Source organism: Kogia breviceps, chromosome 14 (genome assembly GCF_026419965.1).
Source record: "Kogia breviceps isolate mKogBre1 chromosome 14, mKogBre1 haplotype 1, whole genome shotgun sequence".
NCBI classification, from domain to species: Eukaryota; Metazoa; Chordata; class Mammalia; order Artiodactyla; family Physeteridae; genus Kogia; species Kogia breviceps.
This window is the reverse complement of record NC_081323.1, coordinates 51,381,183-51,403,094: the sequence shown is the minus strand read 5'-3', so window position 1 is coordinate 51,403,094 and position 21,912 is coordinate 51,381,183. Positions and strand designations below refer to the sequence as shown.

The 21,912-nt window shown below is 44.6% G+C and overlaps 1 protein-coding gene across 2 annotated transcripts in view; it reads right to left on the bottom strand.

Moving 5' to 3' along the window:
* Positions 1-21,912, bottom strand: part of PDYN (prodynorphin) — an 89,147-nt gene that overhangs the window by 45,379 nt on the left and 21,856 nt on the right. The window contains exon 2 of one of the 2 annotated variants that reach the window (XM_067012393.1): positions 17,569-17,661. The exons of the other annotated variant lie outside the window; for it this stretch is intronic. Within the exon in view, the coding sequence (XP_066868494.1) occupies positions 17,569-17,591 (23 nt within the window). The 5' untranslated portion in view covers positions 17,592-17,661. The remainder of the gene's footprint in view (positions 1-17,568; positions 17,662-21,912) is intronic. 2 annotated transcript variants of the gene reach the window in all.

The following is a 21,912-nucleotide window of genomic DNA, read 5'->3' as shown; positions in this document are numbered from 1 at the left end:
AACTGGCTTTATCTGCAAGGCAGAGATTTAAGTTTCTCTCCAGAAGATCTTGCAGGTAATTTCCTCCCAATTACCACTATACCATTCCCTTGGGAGGTATTAATAGAGGGGAGTTGGTACCAGATTATAATGTCAGGGAACCTGCACTATTAAATAACTTCTGAAAATTCCCAAGGTTTAATGGCAATGTTTTCCTTTGAACTCCTAACTTCTTTTTTTTTTTAAAGCACTCTTCAGCTATTCCATTTTATTGTGTTCAGACCATCCTTTGACGCAAATGGGATAAATATAGTCATATCCGTTCCTCTGATAGCAGAGCGGGTGGTGCAGTGTCACGGGAAAAAGCATGGGCTCTGGCATCAGACTTCCTGCATTCACTCTTGGCTCTGCCAGTTAGCAGTTTTGTAATCTTGGGCCAGTGACTCTGCTTCTTTGAGCCTCATTTCCCTCATCAATAAAATGGAGTGAAAAAGTACCTGCTTAATAACATTGTGGTAAAGCTCAAGTGAAATAATGAATGCAAGAGGAAAACCTGGTACATAGTAAGGCCTCAGTAAATGACAGCTATTATTATTATTGTTATTACTGACCGTTCGGGGTGACAGAGGTAGACAAGCAATCAGGGAGAGCTGCATGTGGTGTTAGATAATGGAGGTAGATACAAAGGGCCAAGCAAATTGTCCCTGCTCTCCAGGATCCCACCACTAGATTGGGGGAGAGAGGGAAAAGTGCAGCGGGAACTGAAACAATAATGCAAACAATGAAAAAGGAGTCCCCTATAAAATATGTTTCAAAGTAGCACTGATGCTCATACACACAGTACAGGCATTGGAGTGAGCTCCACAGAGCAAGAATGGGAACTAATTCATCTCTGGCTGGGAATCAGCCTAGAATCAAGCCCAAGGAGATGCTCAGGTGAACATAAGGATGTTTGTTACAGACAAATGTGTTTCGAGAAGTGTCCTGCTACACTCTTGCAGGAAAATAATGTTAGAGGTCATGGAGTTGGCCTGGTGTAGAACTCAGGTTTACCTGATGCCAAAGCTCCTAATGTTTCTATGACATCCCACTGTCTTCATTGATTTCTCTCCACCTCTTCACAAGTTCTGAAGCATAATAGCTGCTCATCCTATACTGGTGGAGGGGATGGAAGGGTGGGTAGATGGTGTACGGTGGGTAGATTATGGAGAGATGGATGGGTGGTGCATGAATGGAAAGTAGAGGAGAGATGGAGGGACAGTAGGTAGATGAAAGGATGGATGGTGGCTAGATAGATGTAGAGTGGATGGATGGGTAGATGGGGGCTGGAAGAATGGTAGGTGAGTGAATAGTTGGATAGTTGAAAGATGAATGGATGGTGAGGAGATGGATGGATGGCAGATAAATGGACAGAGGCACAGACTTGCTTTATACTTAAAAGCTCATGAGGGCTTCCCTGGTGGCGCAGTGGTTGAGAGTCCGCCTGCCGATGCAGGGGACACGGGTTTGTGCCCCGGTCTGGAAAGATCCCACATGCCACAGAGCGGTTGGGCCTGTGAGCCATGGCCACTGAGCCTGCGCGTCCGGAGCCTGTGCTCCACAACGGGAGAGGCCACAACAGTGAGAGGCCCGCGTACCGCAAAAAAAAAAAAAGCTCATGAGATATAACCTATAGGTTAAGCAGTAGCCCAGGGTGAAGTGCAACCAAGTACAGTTAGGTACTTAACAGCTCACTCTTTGTTAAAATAACAGCTACTTAATGATAGCTGATAAGTACTACAGTTCAGTACTTATTATGCACCAGAGCCTGTGTTAAGCCCTTTACAGAGGTCATCTCACAAAAGTCCTGAGATTATCGTAATTATACCCATAAAGAACCAGAGCTTAGAGAGGCCTGCTCCAAGGTGCACAGCAGAATCGGGACTCAGACTCAGGCTGCTGAAAACTCCAAACTACTGTTCTTAACCTCCGGGGTCAGTTCTGTGATTGACTTTTTCTTCACAAAAAAGGCTCATAACACCAACTAGGAGTCAGGAAATATTTCCCAGGGGAGGAGACACCTGAGCTGAGTCTTAAAGGCCAGAAGAATAAAGGGCTTTTGAGATGGAAAGCACAGAGAGCCTAGCGCTGAGGAGGTGTAACAGCCCTTCCTACAGTGTGAGAGGGAAGCAGGAAAAAACATAAGACTGGAAAGGTAGGCTAGGACCAAATCATGGAGGGTCTTGAATGCCATAGATAGAATAATTAATGGTAATATTAGTAGCAATGAATGCTATGAGTCAAGCTCTCTGCTAAGTACTTTTACTTGTATTCTCTTATCTCGTCCTCTCAACTATGTGAAACTAGTTGCTATAGTTATCCTGATTTGCAGCTGAGAAAGCTGAGCATGTGATTTAGTAACTTACTGAAGGTTATACAGCTAATAAGTGGCAAAGTCAAGACTTGAACCTAGGTCTCTCTGACTCCAAACTTCATGCCCTGTACTGCCCTGTGTGAGCTTGACCTTTATCCATTCCACAAGGGTTTGGACTTCATCCTGTCCAATAGGAAGGCATTGAAAGCTTTTAAACAGGGAAACAACCTGAAAAATGTGTGTACTAGAAATATCCCCTCCGGGACTTCCCTGGTGGCACAGTGGTTAAGAATCCGTCTGCCAATGCAGGGAACACGGGTTCAACCTCTGGTCCGGGAAGATCCCACATGCCGTGGAGCAACTAAGCCTGTGGGCCACAACTACTAAGCCTGCGCTCTAGAACCCATGCACCACAACTACTGAGCTCGCACGCCTAGAGCCCGTGCTCCACAACAAGAGAAGCCACCGCAATGAGAAGCCCGCGTACTGCAATGAAGGGTAGCCCCTGCTCGCCACAACTAGAGAAAGCCCGTGCGCAGCAATGAAGACCCAACACAGCCAAAAATAAAAATAAATTTTTAAGAAAAAGAAAGAAATATCCCCTCTGATGACTATGCAAGTTGGACAGAGTAAGACAAAACCGGTCTCTTCTGTGAGTCCACCTTTTCTGTGTGCCTGCCTTTGCCTAGACCTTTGCCTAGATCTTAACTCCCAGGTCCCTGAGCCCATTTACCGGATGGGAGGCCAAGACAACTGATTTGCTGTGTGACCTTAAGCAAGACCTGACCTCACTGGGCCTCATGTTCCTTACAGGATAGGAAGGGGCTACTCACAGATTCTTAGGGCTCTCTCCAGTTCTGACATTATTCTCCCCTCTGATGTTCTCTGGGATTATGTAGCTAAATGTGCCACTTTTAGCCATTCATGACAGCCTCAAGAAAGTTGACATTGGCATTTTTTTTTTTTTTTGCACTATCATGGAGTGCCAATGGCTCTTCCTCTTAGTACAAAAGTGTTGTTTTTGGCCACTATTCAACATAAAGCTTTGTTCTCCTGACCCTCTGGTGTCATCACCAGTTTGTCTCTACAGAATCCTCTTGAAGACACCTTTGCCTTCCAGAGCCACTAACTCCAAGGGGGAAGCTATTTATAAGCCTCTGACAGTGTATAATTGCTGACTGCATCTAGCTGAGGAGCTGTCAGCAAGTAGCATTAGACCGGAAATTGGCTCCCCATATACCCACAGAGGTGTCAACTGTCACTTTCTTGAGAACTGAGAAAAGTTTGCATTCCATTTAAATGTAGTCCAGGAACTAAATTGGGGACAGGAGGGTAGCTGTAAACCACATGGTGAACATGGCCTCTGGCTTGTGCCCTGAAGAGTACTTGAGTAGGACTAGCCCCTCAGTCTTAGTGGAAGGGCAGGTACTAATGAGTGTGGGACAAGAGTGTGGTGCTAATGGGTGTGGGCTTTGGAGCCAGACTGCCTGCGTTCAAAGCCCCGCTCCAGTTCTTACAGGTGACACAAACTTGAGCAAGTTACCTAACATGGCTGTGCCTCAGTTTCCCCATGTGGGAAGTGTGGATTTAAGTGAGTCATTGTGTGTGAGGTCATAAGAACAGTGTTGAGCATGTAGTAATTGCTCAACAAAACGTTGGATATTATTATTATTATTAGGGTTCCAAGGGCCATCAGAGGCCCCACTAGCCTAAAGAAACAAGTATGCCATGAGGCTGTGATCCTCAAAGTGTGCTCCCATCCCAGCTTTACCAGCAACTTGTTAGAAATGCAGATTCTCAGGCCCCACACTGACCCACTAATCAGACTCTCTGGGGGTGGAGGCCATGGATCTGGGCTTTACAAACACTCTGGTGACATTGATGCATGATGAAATCTGAGAACCATAAGCATCCCTCCTTCCTCCTAAACACCCCTCATGGTAACTCCTCTAAGATGGATAAACATGGCAGAGTGGCTATGACTTGGGCAGGTCTTTCCCTTTGCTTGAGCATCACTTTTCCCCATTGTAAAATGAATGAAATAGGTGAAAATACAGGGTTGTGGTGCGAAGCCAATGAAATTACGGAAATGACAAGACCTTATGGCCCATCCTACCTGTTTTGTTTTCCTGGAAGACCTTAGGAAAATGTCCCTGGGACATAAGGCAGTCCCCTGCTGATTTAACAGTTTAGTTCACTGGCTTTGGAAACATACATATATTTACAGTAAAGAGCAAACCAACAGATAGGCGAGGCTCTGGGTGACTCCCAGCAGGTGGCTTCCTCCTCTCTAGGCTCCAGTTCCTCCCAGCCATTTGTAAACCTGGGAGCAGAGTCCCTCCAGACCAGATGACTGAGAGGAGAGGAATAGCTGCAGAATGACCAGGACTCAAATCTGGGCTCCAGCCGAGTGACATGGGCGATTTACCGCACCTCTCTGAGACTTTCTGTAAAATGAAAATCATCTTCCCCATTCAAGGTTGTTGATACAACTAAATGAGATCTTTTGCCCAAAAGATTCATATTAAGCACCTACTATGTGCAGGCTCTGTTCCGGCTCTGCAGATACAGTGATGACCAAGACCATGACCTGCCCTCATGTAGCTAATATTTTATTTTATTTTTTATTTTTTTGCGGTACGCGGGCCTCTCACTGCTGTGGCCTCTCCCACTGCGGAGCACAGGCTCCGGACGCGCAGGCCCAGTGGCCATGGCTCAAGGGCCCAGCCGCTCCGCGGCACGTGGGATCCTCCCGGACCAGGGCACGAACCCATGTCCCCTGCATCGGCAGGCGGGCTCTCAACCACTGCGCCACCAGGGAAGCCCATGTAGCTAATATTTTAAAGCGGGAGACAGATATTCCATGTCTAGTTACAAAGTTAATTTCCTTATTACAACTGTTATCGATACATGATGACATAAGAGGGACCCAGTCTGATGTGTGGGGTTAAGGGAAGGTGAGGACCTGGTCTGAGAGCAGGTCTGAACTTTGTGGGCAAAACTGTAGCAAAAGTACAGAATCTTTAAGGCCACCTTGAGAATTCTGAACAATAAGAAGCAATAAAGGATCAGCAGGAGTGTGAAGGAGGAGTATGAACTGATCAAATCGGAATTTTTAAAAGAACCCTTTTACTAAAAACAAAACAAAAAAATAGACCATACCAAGTGCTGGTAAGGATGTGGAGTAACACGAACTCTCATACAGCTCTGTGCAAATGGTTACAGCTATTTTTTTTTTTAAGAAGATGTTGGGTGTAGGAGTTTATTAATTTATTTTATTTATTTTTGCTGTGTTGGGTCTTCGTTTCCGTGCGAGGGCTTTCTCTAGTTGTGGCAAGCGGGGGCCACCCTTCATCTCGGTGCGCGGGCCTCTCACTATCGCGGCCTCTCTTGTTGCGGAGCACAGGCTCCAGACGCGCAGGCTCAGTAATTGTGGCTCATGGGCCCAGCCGCTCCGCGGCACGTGGGATCCTCCCAGACCGGGGCACGAACCCGTGTCCCCTGCATCGGCAGGCGGACTCTCAACCACTGCGCCACCAGGGAAGCCCGGGAAGCCCTGGTTACAACTATTTTGAAAATCATTATGTTGTACACCTGAAACTAATATAATGGTGTATGTCAATTATGCCTCAATATAAATAAATAAACAAACGAACAGAAAAGAAAAGCAGTTTGGCAGCTTTGTTATGAAGTTAAAAATACTCTTACTATGCAGCCCAGCAATCTCTCTAGGTACCTACCCAGGTGAAATTAAACATGTTCACACACACCAAAAAAATAATGGAGATGAACGTTTGCAGTGGTTTTATATATAATCATGAAACAATCCAGATGCCCATTGACTGGTCAGGGGGTAAATAAACCATGTACATCCCTTCAATGCTCCTCAGCAGCAAAAAGAAACACGTCACCGATACACGTAACAACATGTATGAATCTCACAAGAATGTTGCTGAGTGAAACAGACTCAAAAGAGTACCTATTATATTATCTTATTTATAGGATACTTCAGAAAAGCCATAATTACATGGATAGAAAACAGATCAGTGGCTGCCAGGGGGTAAGTGGAGTTGGTAGGGTTAACTGCAAAGGGTCATGGGGGAATATTTTAGCGTGACAGAATTGTTTTATATCTTGATTATAGTGGTGGTCACCTGACTGTGTGTGTTTGTCAAAATTCACAGAACCGAACACTATATAGTGTTCAGTGAATTTTATTGTTTATGAATAATAACTTTTAAAAACTTATGCTGGAAGACAATTAGAACGCCTTTACAGGTAAGAGATAAGAGATGAAGGTGCCTGTGCTGGCATGTGGAAGAGAGGATAGAGAAGTGGGCAGATTCAAGAGCTAGTTAGGAGGGGAGGCAGCAGAGGGTGGCATCTTACAGGATCATTCTCGTTGCTCTCTTTGTATCATTTATATGAGCCATAAGTATACATAGACAACTTCCAAATGTATACCTACAATTCCTGCCAGTTAGAACATTTTATGGCCTCAGAGATTCATAAGGGGAAGGAGACAGGGACAGTCAGGTGAGTGGGCAGAGGCATCACTGGGGACCCAGTGGAACAGAAACTCACATATGATCTCACTTATATGTGGAATCGAAATGGTGATCATTTTGCAATACATAGAAATAGCGAATGATTATGTTGTACACAATATAATGTTGTATGTCAGTTATAGCTCAATAAAAACATTTTCTTTCCTTCTTTCTTTCCTTTTTTTTTTTTTTTTTTGGCTGCATCGGGTTTCAGTTGCGACACACGCGATCTTAGGCATGAGGGATTTTATCGTTACAGTGTGCTGTCTGCTCATGTTTCTCTCCATTTGTGGCACGCGGGTTTTCTCTCTCCAGTTGTGGAGCGCGGGCTCCAGGGCGTGTGAGCTCTGTAGTTTGTGGGACGCAGGCTCTCTCTTTGAGGCACGTGAGCTCAGTAGTTGCGGCATGCGGGCTTAGTTGCCCCACAGCATGTGGGATCTTAGTTCCCCTACCAGGGATTGAACCCACGTCCCCTGCGTTGCAAGGCGGATTCTCTACCACTGGAGCACCAGGGAATTCCCTGTGCTTTTTTTTTTTTTTTTTTTTTTGTGGTATGCGGGCCTCTCACTGTTGTGGCCTCTCCCGTTGCGGAGCACAGACTCCGGACGCACAGGCTCGGCGGCCATGGTTCACGGGCCCAGCCGCTCCGCGGCATGTGGGATCTTCCCGGACCGGGGCACGAACCCCGTGTCCCCTGCATCGGCAGGCGGACTCTCAACCACTGCGCCACCAAGGAAGCCCCCTGTGCTTATTTTTATATGCTACTTTATTCTTCTTATTTTTGTCTTATGTAAAAATTTAACCTTAATTTTACAATTCGGTCTTTAGGTAACAGACTTTTCTGTGGGATTGTGAAGAACAATTAATATAACTAGCAATGGACACAGGAAACTCTGCTCAATATTCTGTAATAACCTAAATGGGAAAAAGAATTGATACATGTATATGTATAACTGAATGACTTTGCTGTACACCTGAAACTAACACAACATTTTTAGTCAGCTGTACTCCAATATAAAGTTAAAAAAAAGCAAATTAGCAATGGGGATCATGCTTCTCGCTTTGGGGAAAGGGTGGGAACTTCTTCACTTGTAACAAGGATACATATATCTTATCAGATAGGAAGCTTAATCCCATGGGGAATTTTTGAGAGACAGTGCAGCACTGACACCTCAGGGTTATCCCCCTGGGTCAAGGCAGACAGGGTATTTCTGCACAAACGCCCATCAGTCGTCAGTGGTTGAAAGCTGCTGGGAAGGGGATTGTTAATGTCCCAGTCCCCCCAGCCTGACAGCAACAGGAAATCCTTGGGCAAAGAAATGCAGGTGTCAGCCATCGGAAGTTGCTGAGGTGGTGAGGGCAAAAGGATATGGGTGAGGCCCCGAAAGTGTCTGCTATACCAACTTTCCTTTCTCTACAAAATGGGAAGGAGAATTTCCACCTCACAGGGTTGCCTCTGTGCTGCTGAACTGCACACTCCAGGGGTTACTATTGGTAACTTGGAGGCCCTGAGCTGCTGTGAAGATGAAAGGAGGTGGTATAGAGCAAGTGCCTGACACACAGCAGGTCCTCAGTATGCGTCCATTCCATTCCCTTTTTTCATTTTAATAATTGCTTCACCATATGGAGGACTTACTCCTGTCAGACACTACACTCAGTGCTACCCACATCCACGATACAGGTATTAATCTCCTTATACAGAAGAGGAAACAAAGGCTCAAAGGGCTTAAGTCACTTCGTCCACTCCCTGAGCACATAAGCACCGTGTCTGTCTGACTCCAGGGTCCTTGCTCTTAACCTCTACCCTGCCCTGCGCTGCCAAGGGCTGATTCTGACACGCTGCCCAGTTGAGCTTATTTCAGAGCTCGGGTGCCAGATGCCTCAATCAGCATCCTTCCTCAGACATGACCCAGATTTGCTGTGGGAGAAGCTGTTGCCAGGAACTGGCAGGTCTTCTACTTCTGTTCTGCCTTCTTAATTGGTGTCCCACCAAGATAGCTCAGATGGGTGGGAGAAGTCTTCTTTCTACCTGCCCCAGGCTTTTGTCTCTTCAGCCCACACATGTCCCAGAGGCATCATGAAACATCACTTCTTGAGCACCTCCTCGGGGAATTAATTTTGAGTCTAGGCCTCAAGGCTTGAAGAGACAAGCGACATGGCAAGGCATTTTGTTCTGTCAAACTAGTTCATCCGAGCACAGAAGAAATGGACATTCTGCCCACTTTCTGTCTCTCTGCCTTGGAAAACCCAAGCTGTGGCTGCTCACTTTTTCCTCATTGGGTTCTTAGTCTAGCAGGGGCAGACTGGGCATGTGCTTAGGGTACCAGCAAAGCAGGGCACCAAAAGCGAGAGTAGGTAAGTGCAAGCAATGCGCTAAAGCAGGAAGTGATTCCTATATTTAGGGTGTGTTTCTGACATCATGGGTTGACTCACTCAGCTCCATTTGTGCATGCTTTACTGCAGATCAAAAGTTGGCAAACTCAAGTCTACAGACTGGGTCCTTGAGACACCTATCTCTCAAAAATGGATGCACTGTTTGGAAGCCAGAAGTGAGGTGGAGAATGTATTTCCACTCTCTGCACTGGTAAGCATATGCTGGGAGCATTTGTTTTTTCCTGCAGCAGTGATAGCAGAGGTCCAGCGCTATGGGTGCTTTGCTCTGTATTACTGAGAGGAAGGTTATGGACATTCGTTCTCTTGCCATCAATCAAGGCAGAGGCAGCGTGGTCCTGGAACCAACAGTAGTAGCACAGTTTCCTGATCCGTGCCTCTCAGCTGAGGGAACGTGGTCCTGGAGCCAGCAATTGGGACAGGGACTTCCTGAAGCTCCATCCTCCCAACCATAGAGGGTTTAGAAGCTCCCTTGGTGCACCAATCTTGTTCATATATTCTGGGAGACATTCCTGGAAGTTCTATCTAGAACCTGCTTGTCCAGCACATCCAACAATCCTGCAAGCACCTAATCCCCTGTATCAAGTCTCTTTCAGTTTAACCTGGTCTAGTTATCTGCAGCAGAACCTGACTAATACTGAGTGCTTGTGATGTACCAGGACCTGTGCTAAGTTCTTTACATGTAATCTTCACAATGGCCTTCTGAGTTCACTATAGTCAGTTACTTGGTGGCAAGCAACAGAATCAACCTTGACTAATTTAAGCAGAAAATGAGCTCACTGAAAAGATATTAGTCAACCCAGTGAACCACTGGGAAGGGGAAGCCTAGAGAACTAGGCTTGGAAACTCTACAACCAAAAACACAGCCTGAACTGTGCCACAGAGCTGGTCTAATGAGAACACTGCTTCCGTGTGGTTCCGGGTCCTTGTCCTGCACACCACCGCCCCACCAGAACTGCTCACTGGACACACTGCAGGCTTGGAATGTACCACCGCTCCCTGGAAATGGGGTACTGTAGTCATTGCTGCCTCTGCCACAAGTTCTCCACCCCTCCCTCATCTCTGTTTTCCCAGTCCCTGATTTGAAGCATAGGACACATCTTATTGGCTGAGCCAGGTCACATGTTCAAGCCCATCTCCAAAGAGCCTGAGACCCAGAGACCAACCTTTGCAGCTTCCTCTGCTTCTCACAAGGTAAGCCCTGCTCCCCTTCACTCTCTTCCACACATCAACAATGCCTCTTGCACCTTCATCCGATGAGGACTGTTGGTCTCCATCTGGGTTAAGCATTGCCCTTGCCCATTGGTTCTTTAGAAATGAAAATATGCTAGATTTCTCGTTGGCAACTCAGCACCATTCCTCCCCGTCTACACTCTCCCCCATAGCAGGGACTAGAAGCATGGAGGAGACATTCCCAGGAATCCCTTGCCAACAGGTTTGCACGTGGGATCTGCCAATGAAAGGCACTCACATCAGATCTGGGAAGCAGAAGAGAAGCATAAGGCACATTGTGCGCCTCTGCACTAGTGGAAAGACACATGGACTCCAGTGACGGCCACACAGGGTCCTGCAGCAGCCTCTAGATATTCTCTCATAAGTGTGTGAGCTACAGTCAATTGTGGAGCTACAGGCAACAAGGCCTACACTGAAGGGAGCTCTGGGAAGCACATATACTGCCTCATTTAATCCTCACAACAACCCTACGAGGAAGAGGTTATTCAAAATCCCATTTTACAGGTAAGTAAGTAGGGGTTCAGAGAGGTTTAACAGTTGCCCTAGGTCACAGGTCTGCGTGACAGTTGAGCTCATGTTCACTTTCTCTTATCCCTGACATCCTGCCCAGCTCACTCCTACCCCTCATTTGCAAAGCAGACAGAGGAAGGTGTAGGAGAGGGCAGAGACCAGCAGGAAGGGCGGAGAGGTCTGCAGCCAGGCAGTGCTCAAAACACAAACTATCCTTGGAATGTTGGAAATTTCTGTTGGAAAGTCCTTCTAAGCCTGAGGCACATTCTTCTAAAGAACTTTCTTGATTTGAAAAATCCTGTGCTTTGAGGATGGAATTGAATATGTGAGAACAGCCAAAGGTCACTGGGTGCCACAGCTGCAGAGTAAGGAAGCAGATTAAGCTAGGGAATACCATTGCAGATTGAGAGCCAGCCATGGCTCATACAGAAATAAGCCCAAAAGGCGGGCAGTGCTGTCAGGGTCATGGCAGCTACAGTGGAGGAACCCAGAGGATAAGTGGTCTAAAGTCACCCATTAGCTGTGCAACCTTGGGGAAGTCACTTCACCTCTCTGAGACTCAGTCTTCTCATCAACCCTCTGTCTGAGAGGCAGAAAATAATAGTGGTTAGGATTGCTGGCTTTCAAATCAGACAACTGAGTCCTTGGTTCTGCCTCCTCCTGCATGGTTTGGGGCAAGTTCTCCAATTTCCTCTGTGCCTGTTTTCCATATCTGTGAAAGGAGGAGAAGAGTACCTATGAAACAGGGTTACTGGAACAGTTAAATTAAGTGAATTGGAAAAGGATTTTGAACTGCAGTAGGCATATAGCAAGCACTCAGTAAATGTTAGCTACTGTTTTTCTTAACTTAGAGGGAAATATGAGGACTAAAGGACACAGCATGTGTGAAAGGTTCCACATATAATTCGGCTTATTAGATCAGCTCAGAAAACAGTGGTATTCTGATTGTCTAATACTGCATAATAAACCATTCCAAAATGTAGTGACTTAAAATAACAATAGTCAATTACTTTGCTCACAACTCTGTGATTTGGGCAGGGATTAGCAGAGTTGGCTTATCTCTCTGCTCCATGAAGCATGAGCTGGGACGGTTAGAGTAGAGAGCTGGAGGATTCACTTCCAAGATGGCACATTCCCATGGGTAACAGGTTGGTTCTAACTGATGGCTAGGAGTTCCAACTGGGGCTGTAGACCAGTGGCCTACATTATCTCTATATGGAACTCTCCACAGGGCTGCTTGGGCTTCATCACAGCATGGCAGCTGCATTCTAAGAGCAAGTGCAAAAGATAGAATATGGAGCTTCCAGTCTCTTAAGGTCTTGGCCCACAAATAGGCACAATTTCACTTCTGTGTTCTGTTAGTCAAGCAGTCACTGAACCTGCCCAGGGTCAAGGGGAGGCACATAGATCCCTCCTCTTGAATGGAAAGAATGTCAAAGAATTTGCAGCCATCTTTAATCGACTACAGATAGTTTGTGTTTTCACTCCAAGTACTGGCCCCAGGTACACATACACAGACATAGACATAAACTCTTCTTCCCTAAACCATGCCCCAACCGAGAGGCAGATGATCAAAGGGGGAAAGAGAGACACCCGCACCCCCACGCAACTGGATAAATCCTACTTGCTGTTTAGGATTCCACAGAAGAGAGTCTATGAGTCTCCCATCTCCCAAGATACCCTGTGAAGTGCCTGCTCTGCATCCCCAGTATTCCTGCTGTGCCTTACCCAGAGCTGGGCAGGGAGCTGATCATTGTATTTGGGGCTGTAAGTCAGAGTGGAGAAGCCCATAGTCTGTGGAACCTCTGTGTGGCTTCCTGTACTCCCTCAGCCTTGGGTGTCTCATCTGGAAAATGGGCATGATAAGCTCTACATTATAAAACCATCCTGTGGATTAACTGAGGTCAAGAGTAGGTAGGGTGGAGTAAATTAACAAGCCACCAATTAGGCTCATTTTTAAAAACGTGGCATATTGTTCATTTCAGAAACAGATCTCTGACTCTCCACGTCCTCACCCTACTAGGTTGTGGTAAGTGGACAGAGGTCAGAAGACTTTAAATAACCAATTCAAAGTATGGCTTTCTAAACCATAATTCAAAAAGAGTCATGTACCAAAATGTTCATTGCAGCTCTATTTACGATAGCCAGGAAATGGAAGCAACCTAAGTGTCCATCAACAGATGAATGGATAAAGAAGATGTGGCACATATATACAATGGAATATTACTCAGCCATAAAAAGAAATGAAACTGAGTTATTTGTAATGAGGTGGATAGAACTGGAGTCTGTCATACAGAGTGAAGTAAGTCAGAAGGAGAAAAACAAATACCGTATGCTAACACATATATATGGAATCTAAGAAAAAAAATGTCATGAAGAGATTAGTGATAGGACGGGAATAAAACACAGACCTACTAGAGCATGGACTTGAGGATATGAGGAGGGGGAAGGGTAAGATGTGATGAAGTGAGAGAGTGGCAGGGACATACATACACTACCAAATGTAAATTAGATAGCTAGTGGGAAGCTGCCGCATAGCACAGGGAGATCACCTCTGTGCTTTGTGACCACCTAGAGGGGTGGGATAGGGAGGGTGGAAGGGAGGGTGACGCAATAGGGAAGAGATATGGGAACATATGTATATGTATAACTGATTCACTTTGTTGCAAAGGAGAAACTAACACACTATTGTAAAACAGTTATACTCCAATAAAGATGTTAAAAAATAATAAAATAAAATAAAATAATTTTTTAAAAGTATGGCTTTCTAAAATAGAAACTGAATATGTATACACATGGTATAATCTCAACTATGTAAAGAGATAGAGACTAGAAGGAAATAAGGCAAAGTGTTCACAGTGGTTGATCCTGGAGGGTGGATTATAGGTGATTTTTTTTCCTGCTGCTTCTTTATAATGTTTTTACATGTATGTCCCCACATCTTATCAGTTTATGTGTGACTTTTATAGTAAAGACATTTATATTAAATGAATAAATATAGGATAGTACCCTCTGACACACACCCCACACACAGTCCCACACAATTGTGTCTTTCTATGGAGCAGGCTTTACACAAAATGATGCTGTCAGAGTTTGGGCCAGACGATTCTTCCCTGAGCTGAAGTGAGCCCTGCATTGCCCCTCGCCTACGTACGTGCCAGGAGCACTCCCCACTGCCAACAAAGAACACCCCCGCATTATGCACAAAAATGTTCTTATTTTTCAGCGATGCATTTGGGGTGAAATGTCAGACTGTTTGTAATTTACTTTAAACTACTTCAGAAAAAATAGATAAAACAATTATGGCCAAAAAATTCCCCATGACAATTGAAAGATCTAAGTGATGATGTATGTGTATTTGTTCAGTTTTTTTTTACATTGCTGTTTGAAAATTTTCATGATAAAAAAGTGGGGGAAAATGCCCCACCTATTTCTGAATGTCTCCTATTGGTGTGCTACCACCCCTAGTTGAAAACTTATATTTTCATTTTGTATCAGCTTCATTTTCATAAATGTTGTGTCTGATTTTCAATTTAAAACCCCTCTGGGGCTGCCATTTCTTCTTCAAATGTTTCCTCTTCGGCTTCCTCCTCCTGAAGACGATACATGGATGTAGGGGAAATGTCCTCGTGGCAATGGGGAGAGGTGGCCCTCCTGTTGTTTTTTTTTGAGTCCTTGCTGGTTTCATGAGGTACCCCTTGCCCTGCCTGCTCAGTGGGGGCCTGATGGCACAAGTTGCTGAAGTCCACAGCCACTGAAACTCGTGATCCGTTCTCACTGGTATTGACTCAATGCTACCACCTCTCTCCTGGGCACCTGAGTACCTCTGAATCTCAGCTGCATCCTCCATCCAGCCCCGCCTTGGCTGGCCGCCCTACCACCCCTCACACTCACTGTGTTTCCTGAATCTCAGCAATCTCCTCTGTTCCTCACCGTGAGCACATAAGGGCTTCTGGACCTCTTTCATGCCGCGTGCATACTGAGGTGATTCCTAACATAGATGACAAAAGTGGGATGAGATAAGATGTGGTAATGAGGAAGCCCAAGCATCCATCCTTACCTTACATATGTATGGCATTTTACAGACTTCAGGTACACTCTCCTTTCAATAGCAAACCCTTTCTGAATGCTTACTCTGTGCCAGACACTGTTCTGAAGGTCTGGGCCCCCCACCTGACTACATATACACACCAGGTGTCTGTTGATATGTGAAAGGGCAGACAAGTCATGTTGCAGCTATACCAGTGAATATCAAACAGATGTTAAAAAGAATTAAATTAATTATATGTTCTCATAAGGAAAGCTATCCAAGATATGTTGTTCAATGAAAAGGAAAGTTTCAATATAATAGGTGGGGTAGGCTATGAGCCTTTTTCCATGAAAAGAAATTTATATTAATTAATTAATTTATTTATATTAATGAGAACTGAAAAACACACTTTTCTGTTCCTGTGTTAAATAATACTGAGACCAAGTAATAGTTTAGAGGTTTGCTCCAGGAAGTACCCACTCTTTGAAGATAAGACAGATAAAAACTAAACACCTTACTTATCAAAACAGAAAACTTGCTCATCTAGACTCACTTCAATGCCCTTGCCCCTCTGCGTTCACTAATCCAAAGTTCTTATAAATTCTGCCCAATTTCAACCAGCTACCTGCCTTATGTGACCCATCTTAAAACCATCCAGTGCAGCCTTTAAAACCCTGTAAGTATCCTTCCTTAATGTCTTCACTTGGAGGTACTACTAAGACTTTTTCAAGGTGTTAGTCTCCCTTTCTGCAATAAATTTAATATATTTCATTTTGTTTGATCATCAAGTTTTTTCTGGTCATCTTTGAGGGAATCAACGATCAATAATTATAATAATTTAATATGTGCTGAGAATCAAGCTGATTGTTTTACAGACCAATCATACTCTGTGAGATTTTTAATATTATTCCCACTTTACAGATGAAGAAATTGAGGATTTGAATTTCAGCAACCTGCCAAATATTACACAGGGAATAAGTGACAGAGATCACATTGAAACCAAGAAGTCTGGTTCCACAGCCTGAGATCATAACCCTCTAATACTGCCTCTGTTCTAGTTATTATGACTATGTAACAAAGCACTCAGAATCTCAGTAGCTCAAAAAACAAACACAGCACGTGCTCATGAACCCTCCATTTGGGCAGGGTTTGCGGGGGAATACATGCCTCGTCTCCACGCAGCATCAGCTGAGGTGGCTCGAAGCCCGGAAGCTGGGATCATCTGGAGGCTCATTCTTTCCCCCATCTGGCAATTAATGCTGACTGTCAGCTGGGACCTCAGCTGGCAACCAGCCAGAACTCTCGCATGTGGCTCTTCATGTGCCCTGGGGTTCCTCACAATGTGGTGGCTGGGTTCCCATGGTAAGCACCCCAAAAGAAAGAGAGTTCCAGGAGAATCCATTTTGCCTTTTATGACCTCACCTTGGAAGCCATGCAGCATCACTTCTGCCACTTCCCATCTGCCAAGGCAGTCACAAGGCCCTCCCCAGGTTCAAAGGGAGAGGATATAGATTTACCTAGTGATGGGGAGTGCCAATATCAGAAAGACCATAGAAGACCAGAAATATTGCTGTGGTCATTTTTGGAAATACAGTCTTCCACAGACCCACCTATTCAGTGTACATGTATGTGAAATCTGAAGTGATATATAACAAATAGCTATCATTATTTCTGGGGATAATAGAGGGTCTTTTATTTTCTATAACATTTAAATTTTTGTAACAGGTGTGTAAAAAAACTATGTCAACATTGTTTTTCAAAGACTTAGTGTCCATTCTCAAGAAGCTTGCACTGAAGGTAAGCATACTGACCATGACCTATTTCTTCTCCTATGTCCATTTGCTGCCCTTTGCTGACCTACTTTGTTCCCCAGAAGGCTGACCTCTACAGACTGTACCACCTGGAATCCTTTGCCTTCTGTCTTCTGGTTGGGTTGATCCAATGGGAGCTGAAGGAAATCAGAGGGTAAGAAAGAGGGTAGGGTATTTATTCTCCCCTCCCTACCTGCCCATGGTTCTCCCGATGGCTATGTTCCCCTATAGCCCATAGTATATGTTGGACAGCCCCTCCTCCACAGCTACAGATCTCACTGTGTTCCAGTAACACTTCCTTCATCTCTATCCTTCAGACCCAAGAATGGTAATGGCTTGCCTCCATGGCTAGTCCCTGGGGTACCTCATCATCCCTTAATCCTGTCTATTCCTCTGTAATTGTCTCTTCATTAAACTCTCTTCAATTAAGCCCTTTAAGTGCACCCTCTGTTCCCTGATTAGTAAGGCACTGATGGAGACAAACATGCAAACAATGACATTACAGTGTACTGATTGCTTTCAAAGGCATGATAGAAAAAGAATATCTAGGTTTTACTGGAAGAAACAGAGGAGACGTCCCAAAGAAAATGATACTTCAATTGAGACAAAAACGATGAGTCAGTGTTCACTAGTTTATGAAAAAGAGAAGAACTTTCCAACCCTATGACGTTTCCATGGATAAGGAAATAGGCCCAGAGAAGTTGGCTGACTTACCATGGCCACACAGGGAGTAGCATAGATTCAAGCCTTCTGCTTAATCCATCACCCTACAGGGCAAGTTTGTTATATCAGTTGAGATGTTTTTAGCTGCAAGTAACCAGAAAAAAATGCCTTAAGCAGTAAGGAAAATATGTAATACATTTATATAATCTTGTTTATAATAATAAGACAAATGTAAGGTAACTCCACGGTTGATTAAATAAAATCAGATGTTCAACCAAGCCATCGAGAAGATCTAAGTAAATGGATTGGAAGATGATATTGCTAAGTCAATCCTCCTTACATTGACTTATAGATTTAATACAATCACAATCAAATTCCTAAGTTTATGTATTGAAATTTTCAAGTGAATTCTAAAATTTATATGGAAATACAATGGACCTAGAGCAGCCTAGACAATCTTAAAGAAGAACATACACCACCAGATATCAATGCTTAACATCAAGCTATAGTAATTAAGCCAGGGTGGTATTGATACAAGGATAGACAAATAGACCAATGAAACAGAATTGGGAATCCAGAAATGAACTGAAACATGTATGTTCACTTGATTTACAACAAAGGTGCCACTGCAATTCAGTGGTGCTGGAAAACTGCATATCCATACAGAAAATAATCTGTATGAGAAAAAAATCTTTACCCAACACTATACATAAAATTTAATGTGTTGGGTCTTCCCTAATGGTGCAATGGTTGGGAACCCACCTGCCAGTGCAGGGGACGCTGGTTCGAGCCCTGGTCTGCGAAGATCCCACATGCCGTGGAGCAACTAAGCCTGGGCGCCAGAGCTACTGAGCTTGCACTCTAGAGCCTAGGAGCCACAACTACTGAGCCTGCATGGCACAACTACTGAGGCCTGTGCGCCTGGAGCCCCTGCTCCACAATGAGAGGCCACCGCAATGAGAAGCCCACGCACTGCAATGAAGAGTAGCCCCCGCTCGCCGCAATTAGGGAAAGCCCGCGCGCAACAACAAAGACCCAAGGAAGCCAAAGATAAATTAAATAAATAAATAAATTTTTAAAAAAACTAATTAATGTGGTATGGATGACAGACCTAAATGTAAATGTTAAAAAGAATCAGGCTTGTAAAGAAAAAAATAGGAGGGGCTTCCCTGGTGGCGCAGTGGTTGAGAATCCGCCTGCTGATGCAGGAGACACGGGTTCGTGCCCGGGTCCGGGAAGATCCCACATGCCGCGGAGCGGCTGGGCCCGTGAGCCATGGCCTCTGAGCCTGCGCATCGGGAGCCTGTGCTCTGCAACGGGAGAGGCCACAACAGTGAGAGGCCCGCGTACCACAAAAAAAAAAAAAAAAAAATAGGAAAATATCCCCATGATCTTGAGGGTAAGCAAATATCTCCGAAACAGAGCACAAAAAACACCATACAGAACACATTGATAATTTGAACTTCATTAAATATAATATGCTTATCAGAACACGTTATTAAGCAAGTGAAGAAGTAATTGACAGACTGAGAGGAGATACTTGCATTTCGTATATCTGACCAAGGACTTATATCCAAAACATAAACAAACTCCTAGAAATCAGTAACAGAAGACAAAACAACCCACTTTTTTTTTTTTCCCCCTGTATGCGGGCCTCTCACTGCTGTGGCCTCTCCCTCTGCGGAGCGCAGGCTCCAGACGTGCAGGCCCAGCGGCCATGGCTCACGGGCCCAGCCGCTCCGCGGCATGTGGGATCCTCCCAGACCGGGGCACGAACCCGTGTCCCCTGCATCGGCAGGCGGACTCCCAACCACTGCGCCACCAGGGAAGCCCCCAACCCACTTTTAAGAAAGGGAAAAAGACTTAAACAGGCACCTCTTAGAAGAGGAAATGACCAAAAAGCACTTGAAAAGGTCATCAGAGAAATGCAAACTAAAACTACAATCAGATACCACTACTAACCCACCAGAATTAAAGACTGGCAATTCCAAGTGTTGATGAGAATTTAGAACAATCAAAAATATCACACTTCTGGTGGGAGTGTAAATTGGTTAAACCACTTTGGTAAACTGTTTGGCAGTATCTAACTAAAGCTAAATAAATAACTATTCACCCTATGTCAGTGATTTCACTACTAGGTATATGCACAAGAGAAATGAGGACATATATCCACCCAAAGATAGGTACATAGAATGTTCATAGTATCTTTTCTTTTTATAACAGCCAAAAACTGGAAATAACTCAAATGTCTATCAATAGGAAATGGATAAATAAATTGTGGTACCAATGGAACACTATACATTGGTTTGATAAACTATTGATATACATAAAAACATGAATGAATCTCAAAGAAAACATGTTGAACAAAGAAGCCCAACACAGAACAGTATGTACTGTATGAATCCATTCATGTGAAGTTCAAGGGCAGTTAAATAATTTATGGAGATAGGAATCAGAAGAGTGGGTATTGGCTATTGACTGGGAAGGGGCAGGAGAGAGCCCTCTGGAGTGCTGGAAATGTTCTGTATCTTGATCTGGTAGTGGTTACATGAGTATGTACATACATAAAATTTAGCCATGCTGTACACTTAAGACTTTCATACTTTATTATATGGAAATTATACTTTAGGTTTAAAAACATGTTACCAAGGATTTTCACTGTCATCCTCAGAATGTGGACATTTTCCCCATATAATCATAAAATAACGGCTGCAATATCCAGGCATCACACATAGTCAAGAATATGTCTGGGGGAAGAGGAGACTCTCTTCTCCTGAGTCTCTTTGAAAAGTAAAGAAACATTTCCCAGAAATACACTCCACAACCCCAGCAGATGCCTCTTGACATCTTATTGGCCACAATTGCATCACATGTCCTGGCTTAACCCAATCACTGGTGAGGACAATGGGACTGTCCAGATGAGAGTTTACCTTTCTCCTGGTCAGGTGGGAAAAAGAGGAAACTCTTGCTGGGTCAGTAATAAATTCTAAGCTCATAGCAGTGAGTTCCTGAACAAAGAACTGGGTTTGCCCCACAGAGGTTACCCCACAGGGATAAAGCAGCATTTCATTCCTTACAACTGCTTTTATTCTTTTTTTTTTTTTTTTTCTTTGCGGTACGCGGGCCTCTAACCATTGTAGCCTCTCCCGTTGCGGAGCCGCGCAGGCTCAGCGGCCATGGCCCACGGGGCCCAGCCGCTCCGCGGCATGTGGGATCCTCTCGGACTAGGGCACGAACCCATGTCCCCTGCATCGGCAGGCGGACTCTCAACCACTGCACCACCAGGGAAGCCCTGCTTTTATTCTTTAAAAAAAAAAAATCTTTTTTCTCAAAATGCATGTATCTTCATTGTTTTTCTGATTGTGTGATTAATGTTCATGGTAAAATTTCAATTAATAAGTGGAAATCAGCTATAACTAATTCTCCCCCTCACCACACCATGATAGTAACTATTAAAAGTTTGATTCATGGTCTTCCACAATTTTTTCTTGTCATATATGTTGTATTATATATTTACATAATTTTTAACCTAAAACAAGAGCACACCATATAGCCATGATAGTCAAACACTATCATTTGCCTACACGACAAACGCTTTCCATCATTTTCTCTGCTAACAACCTTAATATTCTTCAGGTGTCTAGTGACCAGATACTTCAGGGAAAATAGCCCCTTCCCTAGCCCCAGAAGGTGAACTATGATTAGTGTAAAATAGTAGTTCTGACCCATGCTGCCCATCAAAAATACCTAGGGGGGACTCCCTGGTGGTGCAGTGGTTAAGATTCTGCACTCCCAATGCAGGGGGCCCGAGTTTGATCCCTGGTGAGGGAACTAGATCCCACATGCATGCTGCATCTAAGAGTTCGCATGCCACAACTAAGGAGCCAGTGAGCCGCAACTAGGGAGCTCATGAGCTGCAGCTAGGGAGCCCGCCTGCCACAACTGGGACCTGGTGCAACCAAATGAATGAATGAATGAATAAACAAACAAATTAATTAAGTATTTTTTAAAATACCTAGGGAATCAAAAATATATACTAAGCCCCAGGTCCCTCCCCCAGAGATACTGCTCACAACTGGTCTGTTGTGAGCTCAGGCATCAAGACTTTGCAAGTATTGCTAACATGCAGCGGGGGCTGAGATCTACCGGGCTCAACTCTTGGAGATGCTCCCATTCCCCTTGACACTGACTGGCTTAAAAATGGGGCACATGGCCCAGTTCTTGCCGTGAGCAATGAGGGGAAATTTGATGGAGGTTCTGGGAGAGTTTTCCTCAGTCTCAGAGAAGGACATGCATAAGGTCTTTTCTGCCTCTACCCATTGACAGCAGAGTGCCTTTCCTGGAACAATGGCTGTCATCTTGGGATCATGAGGGGAATGAGACTAAGAGGATGAG